At 39.5% G+C, this 13,982-nt stretch overlaps 2 gene segments (V, D, J or C); both read right to left on the bottom strand.

The window, feature by feature from the left end:
- LOC132396183 (Ig gamma-2A chain C region, membrane-bound form-like) overlaps positions 1–13,982 on the bottom strand; it is a 332,140-nt gene that overhangs the window by 86,019 nt on the left and 232,139 nt on the right.
- Positions 11,821–12,352, bottom strand: LOC132377726 (immunoglobulin kappa variable 11-125-like). The segment is given in 2 exon segments: positions 11,821–12,223; positions 12,308–12,352. Coding segments are annotated over 2 exon segments (372 nt in total).

Here is a 13,982-nt window from a genome sequence, read left to right as displayed (position 1 = left end):
ATGATAGAGATCTAGCAGGTTATAAGGCTAGCAGGAAGGAGCTGAAGCATGAAATTAGCAGAGTCAGAATGGGTCAGGAGAAGGCCGTGGTGAACAGGATTAAGGAAAACCACAAGGCATTCTACAAATATGTGAGGAACAAGAGGAGAGGATAAGATGTGAGAGAGTAGGACCAATCAAGTGCGACAATGGAAAAGGGTGTGTGGAACCAGACGAGATAGCAGAGGCATTTAATGAATACTTTGCTTCAGTATTCACTATGGAAAAGGATCTTGGTGAATGTAGGGATGACTTCCAGTAGACTGAAAAGCTTGAGCATGTAGATATTAAGGAAGAGGATGTTCTGGAGCTTTTGGAAAGCATTCATTTGGATAAGTCACCGGAACAGGATGAGATCTGCCCAAGGATACTGTGGGAGGTGAAGGAGGAGATTGCTGAGCCTATGACGATGATCTTCGCATCGTCAATGAGAACAGGAGAGATTCTGGAGGGTTAAGTGTTGCAGATATTGTTCCCGTATTCAAGAGAGGGAGAAAGGTTAGCCCAGGAAATTATAGACCAGTGAGTCTTATTTCAGTGGTTGGTAATTTGATAGAGAAGATCCTGAGAGGCAGGATTTATGATCATTTGGAGAGGCTAATATGGTTAGGAATTGTCAGCATGACTTTGTGAAAGGATGGTTGTGCCTTACGAGCTTGACTGCATTTTTTGAAGATGTGACTAAACACATTGATAAAGGTAGACAGGGAGATGTAGTGTATATAGATTTCAGCAAGGAATTTGATAAGGTATTCAATGCAAGGCTCACAGAGAGGTTAAGGAGGCATGGTATCCAAGGGGACATTGCTTTGTGGATCCCGAATTGGTTTGACCACAGAAGGCAAAGAGTGGTTGTAAATGGGTTATATTCTGCATGAAGGTCAGTGTCCAATGGCGTGCCTCAGGGATCTGTTCTGAGACCTCTAGTCTTTGTAATTTTTATAAATGACTTGGAAGGGAAATGGAATAATGGTTTAGTAAATTTGCTGATGACACAAATGTTGGGGGTGTTGCGGATAGTGTGTAGGCCTGTCAGAGGTTACAGCCGGGCATTGATAAGATGCAAAACTGGGCTGAGAAGTTGCAGATGGAGTTAAACCCAGATAAGTGTGAAGTGGTTCATTTTGGTAGGTCAAGTACGATGGCAGAATATAGTATTAATGGTAAGACTCTTGGCAGTGTGGAGGATTAGAGGGATCTTGGGGTTCGAGTCCATAAGACACTCAAAGCTGCTACACAGATTGACTCTGTGGTCAAGAAGCCATACGGTGCATCAGCCTTCATCAACTGTGGGACTGAGTTTAAGAGCTGAGGGGTAATGTTGCAGCTATATAGGACCCTGATGTGACCCCACTTGGAGTACTGTGCTCAGTTCTGGTCACCTGACTACAGGAAGGACGTGGAAACTACAGAAAGGGTGCAGAGGAGATTTACAAGGATGTTGCCTGGATTGGGGAGCATGCCTTATGAGAATAGGTTGAGTGAACTTGGGCTTTTCTTTCTTTCTTTCTTTTTCAAACATTATTATTATTAATATAACATAATAAGATTAATACATAGATAATGGGATTACAACCATACAAATTTAAACTGAACATGAAAGGATACATAACCAATAGTTACAATATAAATGAGTCTTCCCAAATCATGGACGATACAAGTAACATATAAACAAAGCAAACCTAGGTATAATCATAATATATATTTTAAAAAACAGAAAAGGGAAAAAGAAAAAAATTATGCTAGAAAAACTAATCTAACAACCTAATAACTAATAAGGAAAAAATGAAAAAAGAAAAAAAGGAAAAAATTAATGAAAAAAGGGCTGTTTATAATATCTAACAAAAATACTAAATCATCAGTGTCATCAACTCCAATCCTTTCAGCATAAGTAAAATCAAAACTGGAAAAACAAATAGGCTTGGAACAGGGTCACATTACATCATATGAAAATAATTAATCAATGGTCTCCATTTCTTTTCAAATTTAATAGAAGTATCAAATACAACACTTATAATTTTTTCTAAATTTAGACATAACATAGTTTGAGAAAACCAATGAAATATGGTAGGAGGATTAATTTCCTTCCAATTCAACAAAATAGATCTTCTAGCCATTAATGTAAGAAATGCAATCATTCGACAAGCAGAAGAGAAAAAATGGACTGAGTGCATCATTGGTAAACCAAAAATTGTAGTAATAGGATGAGGTTGTAAATGAATGTTCAATACCATGGAAATAATATCAAAAATGTCTTTCCAATATTTTTTCAAAAGCGGACAAGACCAAAACATATGAGTTAAAGACGCTCCCTCAGAATGACATCTGTCACAAATAGGATTTATATAGGAATAAATATGCGCCAATTTATCCTTGGACATATGAGCCCTGTGCACAAATTTAAACTGTATTAATGAATATTTAGCACATATAGATGATGAATTAACTAATTGAAGAATTTTATCCCAATTCTCAATTCGGGATAGTAAGGTTAAGTTCTCTTTCCCAATCATTTTTAATCTTATAGAAGGGCTCTGAACGTATCTTCATAATTATATTGTAGAGTTTTGATATTACCCCTTTCTGAGAAGGATTTAGTTCTAGCAAATTCTCCAAAATACCGGAATACACAAGATTTGGAATGGTAGGAAGTACAGTATTTAAGAAATTCCTAATCTGTAAATATCTAAAAAAAAAATGAAATCTAGGCAAATTATATTTATTAGATAATTGTTCAAAAGACATAAAACAATTATCCAAAAATAAATCAGAAAATCGTAGTAATCCTTTAGTCTTCCAAACTGAATAAGCTTGGACTATAATAGAAGGATAAAAAAGCAATTGGATACAATAGGGATATTTAAAACAATCTGAGTCAACCCAAAAATTTTCCGAAATTGATACCATATACGTAAAGTAAGTTTAACTATTGGATTGTCAATTCGTTTCTGCAATTTAGAAAGAGCAAAGGGAAGAGAAGACCCTAAAATAGAACCCAGTGAAAATCCTTGTGCAGATTTAATTTCCAGGTTAACCGAATGAGGGCTAAAGGATAAATCCCAATCCCTTAACCAACATATCAAATATCGGATATTGACTGCCCAATAAAAAAATTTAAAATTAAGCAATGCCAATCCACCTTCCTTCACTGCCTTCTATAAATATCTTTTACCTAATCTAGGATTTTTATTCTGCCATATATATGAGGAAATTTTTGAATCAACAGTAGCAAAAAAAGATTTCGGAATAAAAATTGGTACCGCTTGAAATATAAATAAGAACTTGGGTAAAATAACTATCTTAATAGCATTAATCCGACCTATCAGAGATAAAGATAATGGTGACCATTTAGTAAACAAACATTTAATCTGATCAATTAGGGGTAAAAAATTAACCTTAAATAAGTCCTTATAATTTTTTTGTGATTTTAATCCCTAAGTAAATAAAAGAGTCATTAACTAATTTAAAAGGTAAATTTCCATAAATTGGAACCTGTCTATTTAAAGGAGACAATCCACTCTTATTAAGATTTAATTTATACCCGGAAAAATTACTAAATTGAGCCAACAATGATATAACTGCAGGAATGGATTTCTCAGGATCAGAAATAAATAATAATAAATGATCTGCATATCATGATAACTTATGCATATCCGTCCCACGAGTAATGCCAAAAATGTTTGGTGATTCTCTGATAGCAATTGCCAAGGGTTCTAAAGAAATATCAAGTAATAATGGACTAAGAGGACAGCCTTGTCTAGTACCCCAAAATAAACGAAAAAAGGGAGATCTTTGATTGTTAGTAAAAACCGAGGCTACTGGAGTATGATATATCAGTTTAATCCAGGAAATAAATGTTGGACTAAAATTAAACTTCTCAAGCACAGTAAATTGGTATGGCCATTCAACTCTATCAAATGCTTTCTCCTTATCTAATGAAATGACACATTCTGAAGTGCTATGTGAAGGATTATAAACAATATTCAATAATCTCCTAACATTGAAAAAAGAATAGCGATTTTTAATAAAACCAGTTTGATTTTCCGAGATAATTTGAGGTAATACCTTCTCCATCCTGGATGCCTGTAACTTGGAAAAGATCTTGGAATTTACATTCAATAAGGATATTGGTCTATAGGATGCACAGTCAGTAGGGTCTTTATCTTTCTTCAATATTAAAGAAATGGAAGCTCTATAAAAAGATTGTGGCAGATTACCCAATCTGATTGCTTCTTCAAAAACCCTGCATAACCAAGGAGAAAGAGTTGAGGAAAAACATTTTAAAAATTCTACTGTATACCCATCTGGAGCTGGTGCTTTCCCAGAATTCATAGAGGAAATAACCCCTTTAATTTTTGCATCCGTAATAGGAGTTTCTAATATTGAAAGATCATCTGATGATAATTTTGGAAAATTCAATTTCCCAAGAAAATCATACATGATATTATAATCATGAGGGAATTCAGAATGATAGAGGGAGGTATAAAAATCTTGAAAAGATTTGTTTATCTCATCATGGTTAACTGTCAAATCCCCATTCTGCTGACGAATCTTAATAATTTGGTGTTTAACTAAAGCATTCTTCAATTGACTAGCTAACAGTTTACCCGATTTATCACTATGTATATAAAAATCAGATCTGGTTTTCATTAATTGATTTTCAATCGAAGATGTAAGTAATAAACTATGTTCCATTTGAAGTTCAACCCTTTGTTTGTAAAACTCCTTACTAGGAACAGTCAAATATTTCTTGTCAATCTCTTTAATTTTATCAACCAATAAAAGAGTTTCCTTCTTAATGCGTTTTCTCAAACCAACAGAATAGGATTTAATCTGTCCACGTATATATGCTTTAAAAGTGTCCCAAAGTGTTCCACAAGAAATATCATCTGTGGAATTAGTTGAAAAGAAGAAATTGATCTGTTCCTTCATAAACTTAATAAAATCCGGTATTCCAAATAAAATTTGGAATAATGCAGTAAGGTAGAATCAAATCGCCATTGTCTAGCACTAGAAGCTGTATCCATAAATTTAATAGAAAATTTTAATGGAGCATGGTCAGAGATGGCTATAATATCATAATTACAACCAATTACCGATTGAATAAAACAAGAGTCAATAAAAAAATAATCAATTCTTGAGTAAGAATGATAATGAAAACTCTTTGTCCTTAGAATGCCAAAATCTCCAAATATCAAAAATTCCATTATCAGTCAAAAAAGAGTTAATATAAGTGGCCGACATACTAGGTAAAGTCTGAATAGATATAGATATTTCCAACAAAGGATTTAAACAACAATTAAAGTCACCACCCATTATTAACCCAAATTCATTTAGATTAGGTAGAGAAGTAAATAAGGACTTAAAAAAATCAGGACAATCCAAATTTGAAGCATAAACATTAACCATAGCAACCTTTTTGTTAAAAAGTAACCCAGTAATTAACAAAAATCTACCATTCGGATCCGAAAAAATATCGTGTTGGACAAATGCAATAGAGGAGTCAATAAAAATTGAAACTCCCTTTACTTTAGCATTCGAATTCAAATGGTATTGTTGACCCCCCCAAACCTAAAAAAAACAATGAATGTCCTCTTTCCTCATGAGTTTTTTGTACAAAAATAATATGTGCATTCAGTCTTTGGAATACTTTGAAAATCTTTTTCCGTTTAATCGGATGGTTTAAGCCATTAGTATTCCAAGAGACAAAATCAATGGTCTGAGCCATATTTCTGAAATCAACCCTTTGGTATATAAAGGGTTAACCAAATTATGAACTCATGCACCCGGAAGAGGAACAAAAATAAGGGGGCGGACCCGGAAATGATGACATCGTGGACATTTTAGTAGTTTAAAATAGCCCAAATGAAAAAACTAAAAAAAACTGATAAAAAGAATATTAGATTTAGAAAAAATCCTCACTCCCCACCCAAGAAGAGAAAGCTCCTCTCCAGTCAGGAGAAGGCTGGGAAGAAAGAGGAATGAAACTAAATCTATCCCCATATCAGCAGAAGGCAACTCCGTATATAAAGGGGAAAAAAATCCACCCAAACTCTGAAAAAAAATGATCACTATACTAAAACCAATCTTCTTAGTATAATTGTTAGTTAAAAAAAAACAAAAAGAATATAATCACTAGTAACTTATAAATCGGGTTAAAACCCAAATAAAACAAAAAAAAATTAAACTGTGATAAGGAATGCATTATAGGAAGAAGACAAGAGAAAAAAAATTGGCGAAATAAAAAAAAGCCAAAAATATTTTAGAGAAGAAACCGCCATCTTAGTATAAAAAATTCACCTTCGAAGGATTAATAATGACCAAATATAAAGTACAGTGGTTAAAGTAAGTAAAATAAAAAGATTGGTACGTCGAAAAAAAACGTTAATTAGAGAATAAAATATAGAGTAAACGTACACCAATAGCCAGAAACAAAATCTGGTTTTGGAAACAAAAACTATCTTGTAACAATCAAAGTCACTCATTTATTAGAGACGGGAATCCGAAGCAGTAGGGTAGTTCTCATTCAGAAAGCTTCGAGCTTCAGTTGTAGGAAGGAAATCACGCCGTGATGCATTGGGAGGTGAGATTCTGAGCTTCGCAGGGTATAAGAGCGCAGGTTTTAGATTTTTCTCATAACATTCGGACATCAGAGGTTTAAAAAGAAGCCTTGCCTTCATTACCTCTGGACTAAAATCCTCCACTAATCGAATTCTTGGAATTTGACCAGCCCTACACGCCGAGCCACATGAATAATTTGCTCTTTAACATGCACATAGTGAAATCGGATAATTACATCCGGTGGTTTAGCTGAAGAACTTGATCGACGCATAATTCTGTGAGCGCGATCAAGTAACGGAGGACTGTCTGGGAATACAGAAGGGAACGCATCCTTTAAAAGTTGAGCAAATTATCTTGAGGGGCCCCTTGTTCAATACCTTCCGGGAGACCAAGTATGCTTAAGTTCTGTCTTCTGGGCCGATTTTCAAAGTCGACACTCTTGGCTTTAAGTGTTTCCACCTGTTTAATCGTCGAAGATAATTTCTGCTCCAGTTTTTCGATTATCAAGTCTTGTTTCCAAGCGTCCTCTTGCAAAGTTGCGATTAGAGCTTGCTGCTGGTTAACTACTGAATCCTGAAAAGCCTTTATATCTTGTTTGAAAATTTGTCATTGTTCTTCAAATTTTTCATTTAAAAGCTCCAATAACATTTCATAAGTCAATTCAGTGCGCTTAGGATCGGTCTTTTTCTTCTTTCCGTTCCCGTTAGGATTTTTCCCAGGTTCTCACCCTTTAGATCTCAAAGCCATTTCTGTACTCATTTCTTCAAAATTCACAATAGACTCTTAGAGATAAGTCCAAAAAGGTTGCAAGAATCTTTTGGAGTAGGTAAAAGTAAGTTAAATAAGGATGATCATAGGTTAAAAAAAGTAAAGGTTATGGAGCAAGTCTGAAACTGTGCTCACTCCATGAGCGTCTCCTGCTGACCTCAGCTTGGGCTTTTCTCCTTGGAGCGACGCAGGATGAGAGGTGATCTGATAGAGGTGTACAAGATGAGGTGAGGCATTGCTCATGTGGATAGCCAGAGGCATTTTCCCAGGGCTGAAATGCCTTACAAGAGAAGGCACAGTTTTAAGGCGCTTCGAAGTAAGTACAGAGGAGATATAAGGGGTAAGTTTTTTTACGCAGAGGGTGGTGAGTACGTGGAATGACTTGCCAGGGATGGTGGTGGAGGCTAAAACGTTAGGGGTATTTAAGAGCCTCTTGGACAGGAACATGGATGAAAGTAAAATGAAGAGTTATGGGGTAGCGTGGGTTTAGTACTTTTTTTAAAGGATTATATGGGTCGGCACAACATGGAGGGCTGAAGTCCTGTGCTGTGCTGTAGTGTTCTATGGTTCTATTGGTCGGGAATGTTTTCCACGGAATAAAGGAGCCTGAGTGGCGACATGAGAAGGCACAGTTTTAAGGCGCTTTGAAGTAAGTACAGAGGAGATATAAGGGCTAAGTTTTTACGCAGAGGGTGGTGAGTGCGTGGAATGGGCTGCCGGGAATGGTGGTGGAGGCAGAGATGAAAGGGTCTTTTAAGAGACTCCTGGATAGGTACATGGAGCTTAAAAAATAGAGGTCTATGAGTAACCCTAGAGTAAGTGCATGTTTGGCACCGCATTGTGGGCTGAAAGGCCTGTATTGTGCTGTCGGTTTTCTATGTTTCTATGAGTCAGCTCAGCCATTTAAACATATCAGATTGGTTTTCTCTTTCAGCCCTATTTTTATTGTCTTCTCCAAGAAAAATCTGTGATTTTTATAAATGACCTGGATGTCGTGGCGGAAGGATGGGTGAGTAAGTTTGCGGATGACACGAAGATTGGAGGAGTTGTGGATGGAGCTGCAGGTTGTCGAAGGTTATAGGAGGTTATAGGCAGGCTGCAGAGTTGGGCAGAAAAATGACAGATGGAGTTCAATCCGGATAAGTGTGAGGTGATGCATTTTGGAAGGACAAACCAGAAGACTGAGTACAGGATTAATGGTCAGTTACTTAAGAGTGTGGATGAACAAAGGGACCTTGGGATTCCTGTCCATACATCCCTCAAGGTCACTGCGCAGGTTGATAGGGTAGTTAAGAAGACCTATGAGATGCCAGGCTTCATTAATAGGGGGATTGAGTTCAAGAGTAGAGAGGTCATGTTGCAACTCTACAAATCTCTGGTGAGACTGTACTTAGAGTATTGAGTTCAATTCTGGTCACCTAATTATAGGAAGGATGTGGAAGCTATGGAGAGGGTGCAGAGGAGATTTACCAGGATGTTGCCTGCTTTGGAGAACAAGTCATATGAAGCAAGGTTAGCAGAGCTGGGACTTTTCTCTGTAGAGCGTAGAAGAATGGCAGGCAACTTGATAGAGGTCTACAAGATTAGGAGAGGCATAGATAGGGTGGATACAAATGCTCGAACTCAACCACTTCTTCAGGCAGCTCATTATCCTCGGCATATAGAAATGACCTTTTAGGGCTCTTTTAAATTGCTTCTCTATTACCTTGTATCAGTGACCTCTAGTTTTGGACTCTCCAATCCTGGGAAAAGGCTATAACTACACTATATTCCTAGTGATTTCATAAACTTCTACGAGTTTAGGTTCTTCTAACTACTTTCTTTACTGAAAGTAAACTTAATTTCTTTTCTGTTGGCACGTGGCTTAGTGGATAAGGTATCGGTCTAGTGATCTGAACGTCACTGGTTCGACTCTCAGCTGAGGCAGAGTGGTTGTGTCTGTGAGCAAGGCACTTAACAACACATTGCTCTGCAATGACACTGGTGCCAAGCTGCTTGGGTCCTCATGCCCTTGCCTTGGACAACATTGGTGGCTTGGAGAGGGGAAGGCTTGCAGCTTGGCAAATGCCAGTCTCCCATACAAACCTGCCCAGGCCTGCACCCTGGAAACCTTCCAAGGTGCAACTCCATGGTCTCACAAGACTAACAGATGCCTAAACTGTGAAGTTCAAAGGCAGGACCCCCAAGATGGAGATCACAGGAAGCTATCCATGCTAGTGAGACAAAAAAATAAGGAGGACAGTGCAGTTGAACACGTGGCTTAGCAGATGGTACATGGGGGAAGGCTTCAGAGTTTTTGGATTACTGAACTTCATTCCAGGGAAGGTGGGTTGACAGGAAACAGGACAGTTTCACCCAAACTGGAGAGGAACCAATATCCTTTCAGGAAGGTTTGCTAATCGTGCTCGGAAGTGTTCAAACTAATGTTTAAGAGGGATGGTATGCAGAGTGTCAGGACAGCAATGGTTGTGGAAAAAATACAGGTGTAATGACTACAAACAAAGATTTTGTGGATATTGCTTTGTATTTCCAGCATCTGTGGAATTTCTTGTTTTTAAGCAGACATGGAAACTGCAAGATTGAGCATGGTGGATAAGTATTCTGAGTTGCATCTATTGGAAGACAAGGTGTAGGTGATGCTAATGCACATAGAGAGTGGATCCGTGTGTGGATATGATATTGAAACCATTATTGAGACATGGTTACAGGAGGGGCAGGACTGGCAGCTGAATGTTCTTGCATTCCACTGATTTAGACATGACAGGGAAGGAGGTATTGAAGGGGGAGGGAGTACTCATAGATTATTCATCAGATTATTGTCACAGGAATGCTCAGATGACACATGGAAGGCTCATCTGCCAAGGAATTTTTCGTTAAACTGTGGAATAAAGAATGGATTCCCTAACACCCTGTACTCAATGTGCAAAATCGCCTCCCCATTTTCATCAATATCATTGGTGTCAACGTGCACCATGGCCTCTGACTGGTTATCCTACCTCTCCTACAGCTGCTCTGAGATATCCGTAATCCTCGCACTTGGGAGGCAGCACAACATTCTGTGTCTTTTTAACGGCCACCAAATCTCTTGTTCATTTCTGAATTATTGAGTCTCCTATCACTATCTCGCGACCTGATTTTACCCTTCACTGCTGAGCCTCAGAGCCAGCTGTACTGCCATTGGCCTGGCTGCTGCTGCTGTGCACTGATAGGTCATTTTATCCCCAAACCCCACTGTAGTATCCAATGGAATGCTTGTTTCTGAAGGGAATGAACTGTAGAAAATAAATATGACTTCATCCTAACTAGTTTAATAGCAGCTTTCCTGCAAATGATGGGAGTTTGCAAGGTGTGTATGTCCAGAGGGCCCGGGACACCTTTGCACATTATTCACTGAAAGACAATATGCAGATATCACAAGCTATGAGGGAGGGGAATGAAGGAGCTGGATATAATTTCCAGAGTTTAGGACAACAAAGAGGTCGAGGGAGGGAGATGAGCGACTATTGCTATATGGAATTCCTTCGAGTGTACGGGGCCATTTTCAGGGACTCATCTATGGATCTGAATAAATACACCTACACCATGTAGGTTCAATGTGCACCTACATCATGGACTTTAGAAAAACAGTTGTAGAGGAGTGTGTCCCCAAAAAAATCATTCAGAGTCTTCTCCCACCAGAAACCTTGTATGAATCATGAAATCAGCAATTTGCTGAGGGCCAGATCAGAGGCATTCACGTGTGGTGACCTATAACGTTACAAGAGGTCCTGGTACATTCTCTGGAAAGCCTCCTTGTGGGCAACATGGCATTGCCAGACTAAACCTGAATCAACGAAGAATACTCAACAGTTGTGGCAGAGCTTGAATGCTATCACTTCTAATAAAGTAAAATAAAGTGACATAGGTGACACCAGGGCTCACTTCCAGATGAACACAATGCCTTCTATGCTTGGGAACGTTTTCCACGGAATAAAGGAGCGTGAGTGGCGACCGTGCAGAGATCTGAAGTAATTCTAAGAGCCATTGAGATCTACAGCACAGAATCAGGCCCTTCGGCCCCACTCGTCCTAACCGAACAAGTTACCAACGTATTCCAGTTTACATGCATTTAACCCGTATTTATCGGAACCTTTCTTATCCATGTCGATGCCAAAATCACTTTTAAATCTCTGGATGGTTCCTGCCTCTAACTCTGCTTCTGGCAGCTTGTTACCTGTACCCACCGCCCTTTCTCTGAAAAACATACCACACAGGCCTCTTATAGATTTTTTCTGACTCACTTTAAAATTATCCCCCCCCCCCCCAGTTTGGGCTCTCCTACCCTGGGGAAATATTCTCCCAACTCTCTGTCCTCGAGCGACAGGTGTAAATGCATAAACTGTCGATGATGCTGATCCGGTAACTTATGTAGAACTGGACAGAGTTCTTTATCCGAAGAAAGGTGATGGAATTTATGGCATAAACTGCGAATTCGCAGAGTCGGAAATGATTCGTGCGACCTCTGCACTGAGGAAGAGTTTTTGTCAGCGGCACCCGTTGCAGTTTAACTCTGTGGGTCCCAAATAGGCACAATAATAGGTGCCGGAATCCTCTTTCTTGAGGTTGTACACACTTAGAGAATACAGCTTTTCTCCATCTTTCCTCGCTTTAAATCTGTCATCAATTCCATCGTCGCGCACGGTGCCCCCGTTATTGTAATAAACGATCCTGACCGGGCGTTGTCCATCTGGCTGCCGATACCAGTGGATATACTCCGAGCTCGCTGTGCCCAGATCACAGGTCATTCTAGCCATTTTGCCCTCATTTCGCGTGATGGACATCGGAGACTGTATCAATTCAGCACCGAGACATCTGCCTGTCGAAACAGAAATCAAAGTCATAACATGTTTGAAAGACTGAAACAAACAGACTGTAAGTGGATGAAAATGAATCAACTAACGGAGAAAAAGTATCACAAAAGCCACGCAACCCAGCCGCATGTTGTTTGTCGAGTTGTGACTGAATGTGACACAGATTCAGACGTGGCCTGGCTAGTTATAAATAACACCACGCTTCACGTCCCACTTTCTGTCAACGTGCCACAGACCCCGCCTTCCAAACCCTATTTGAAAACGACACACTATTACTTCCTCCGCATGAAATGAGATGTTGGTAGAATTGCACAGCAGTTCATTAGACGGTTTGGGGTGGGGGGAGCGGTTCGAACTTGCTCTCGCTTAACATGAAGAAATACGTCACAGTAACAGGCCATTCGGGCCAACAAGCCCGGGCCATACAATTACATCCATGTGATCAATTAACCTACTAACCCGCAAACAGGAGAAATTTTCAGATGCTGAAGGACTTCTCACGCTGACTTCTCCCCTTCCTTTCCAGTCTTGGAAAAGGTTTCGGCCCGAAACGTCGACTATTTACTCTTTTCCAAAAAAGCTGCTTGGCCTGCTGAGTTTCTCCAGCATATTGTGTGTGTTGTTTTGGGCGCCTGCTAACCCGTACGTGCTTTGAACGTGGGAGGAAACCTGAGCAGCCGCAGGAAACCCACGCGGTCACAGGAACAACGTACAAATTCCCCCCAACACCACAGTTGGAGTAACTGTCTCCAGTGAGCGGTAGAGAGGGGTGTTGCTCGGCGCCTTCGTGCTGCAGGAGTACATGTTAATAATTCACCCAGACACCCCTGGTTTCATCATTTTGGACTTACTGTGTCTAATCTTTTGTCTCCGGATTCTGTGACAGAGCAAGGGACCGATATCCTCCCCACAGAAACTGTTAAAGTGCCGACCCTGGAACTGTCTCGCAACCGCCCCCGTCGCTGCGACCATATTCCCTGTACGTTCCGTTGGGTGGGATGTTTGATGATCCGAATGCCATCTGCAACATGTCTGTGAATTTTTCATCTTTCCCTGTGAACGTGGTTTTAATGATTCCAACTGGGCAGAACCTGTCAGTAGATATTCGCTTTCATTGGCTTCCGTTGGAAAATTGGAAAGCACAGTATCTATTTGTTTATTTAGCGACAGACCGTTGTGTAGGCCCAGGCACCCGCGACAAATCTTATTAACCCTAACCTAATCATGGAACAATTTACAACCCGGAGTTTTAATAGAGTCGCAGTTTTCTCGAGGCTACCGTGGTGCCCAGGCAGTGCACGTCCTTTATTGAATGTCCAGGACCTTCTTTCTGTAAACATCCAAGTTCCATTAGTAACCCAAAACTAGTTGCAAACCTCTCCCGCAAACGTTCCCGTTAAAATCAACTCACTTGTTAGTATATTTTTTCTCTGATAACCCCTTTAGGGCAGTTTAGGTTAATCGATTAAGAAGCTTCCTCCGTACATGCTCCGACTGCAATCGCTCTCCCAGCCGTAAGACGGTAAGACATAGGAGCAGGATTAGGCCATTCGATCCATTGAGTCAGCTCGGCCATTGAATCATATCTGTTACGTTTTCCCTCTCAGCCCCATTTATTTGTCTTCTCCCTGTAACCTTTGACACCATCAGGTACTTATCAGCCTGGGCGTTTTAATAAATTCAATAACTTGGCCTCCATAGCCGTTTATGGCAATGAATTTCACAGATTCATTGAAATTCCTCCTGGTCTCTGTTTTGAAGAAA

This window comes from Hypanus sabinus, chromosome 1 (assembly GCF_030144855.1).
Source record: "Hypanus sabinus isolate sHypSab1 chromosome 1, sHypSab1.hap1, whole genome shotgun sequence".
NCBI lineage: Eukaryota > Metazoa > Chordata > Chondrichthyes > Myliobatiformes > Dasyatidae > Hypanus > Hypanus sabinus.
Note: the sequence above shows the minus strand (reverse complement) of the source record. Positions and strands in the feature narration are given on the sequence as shown.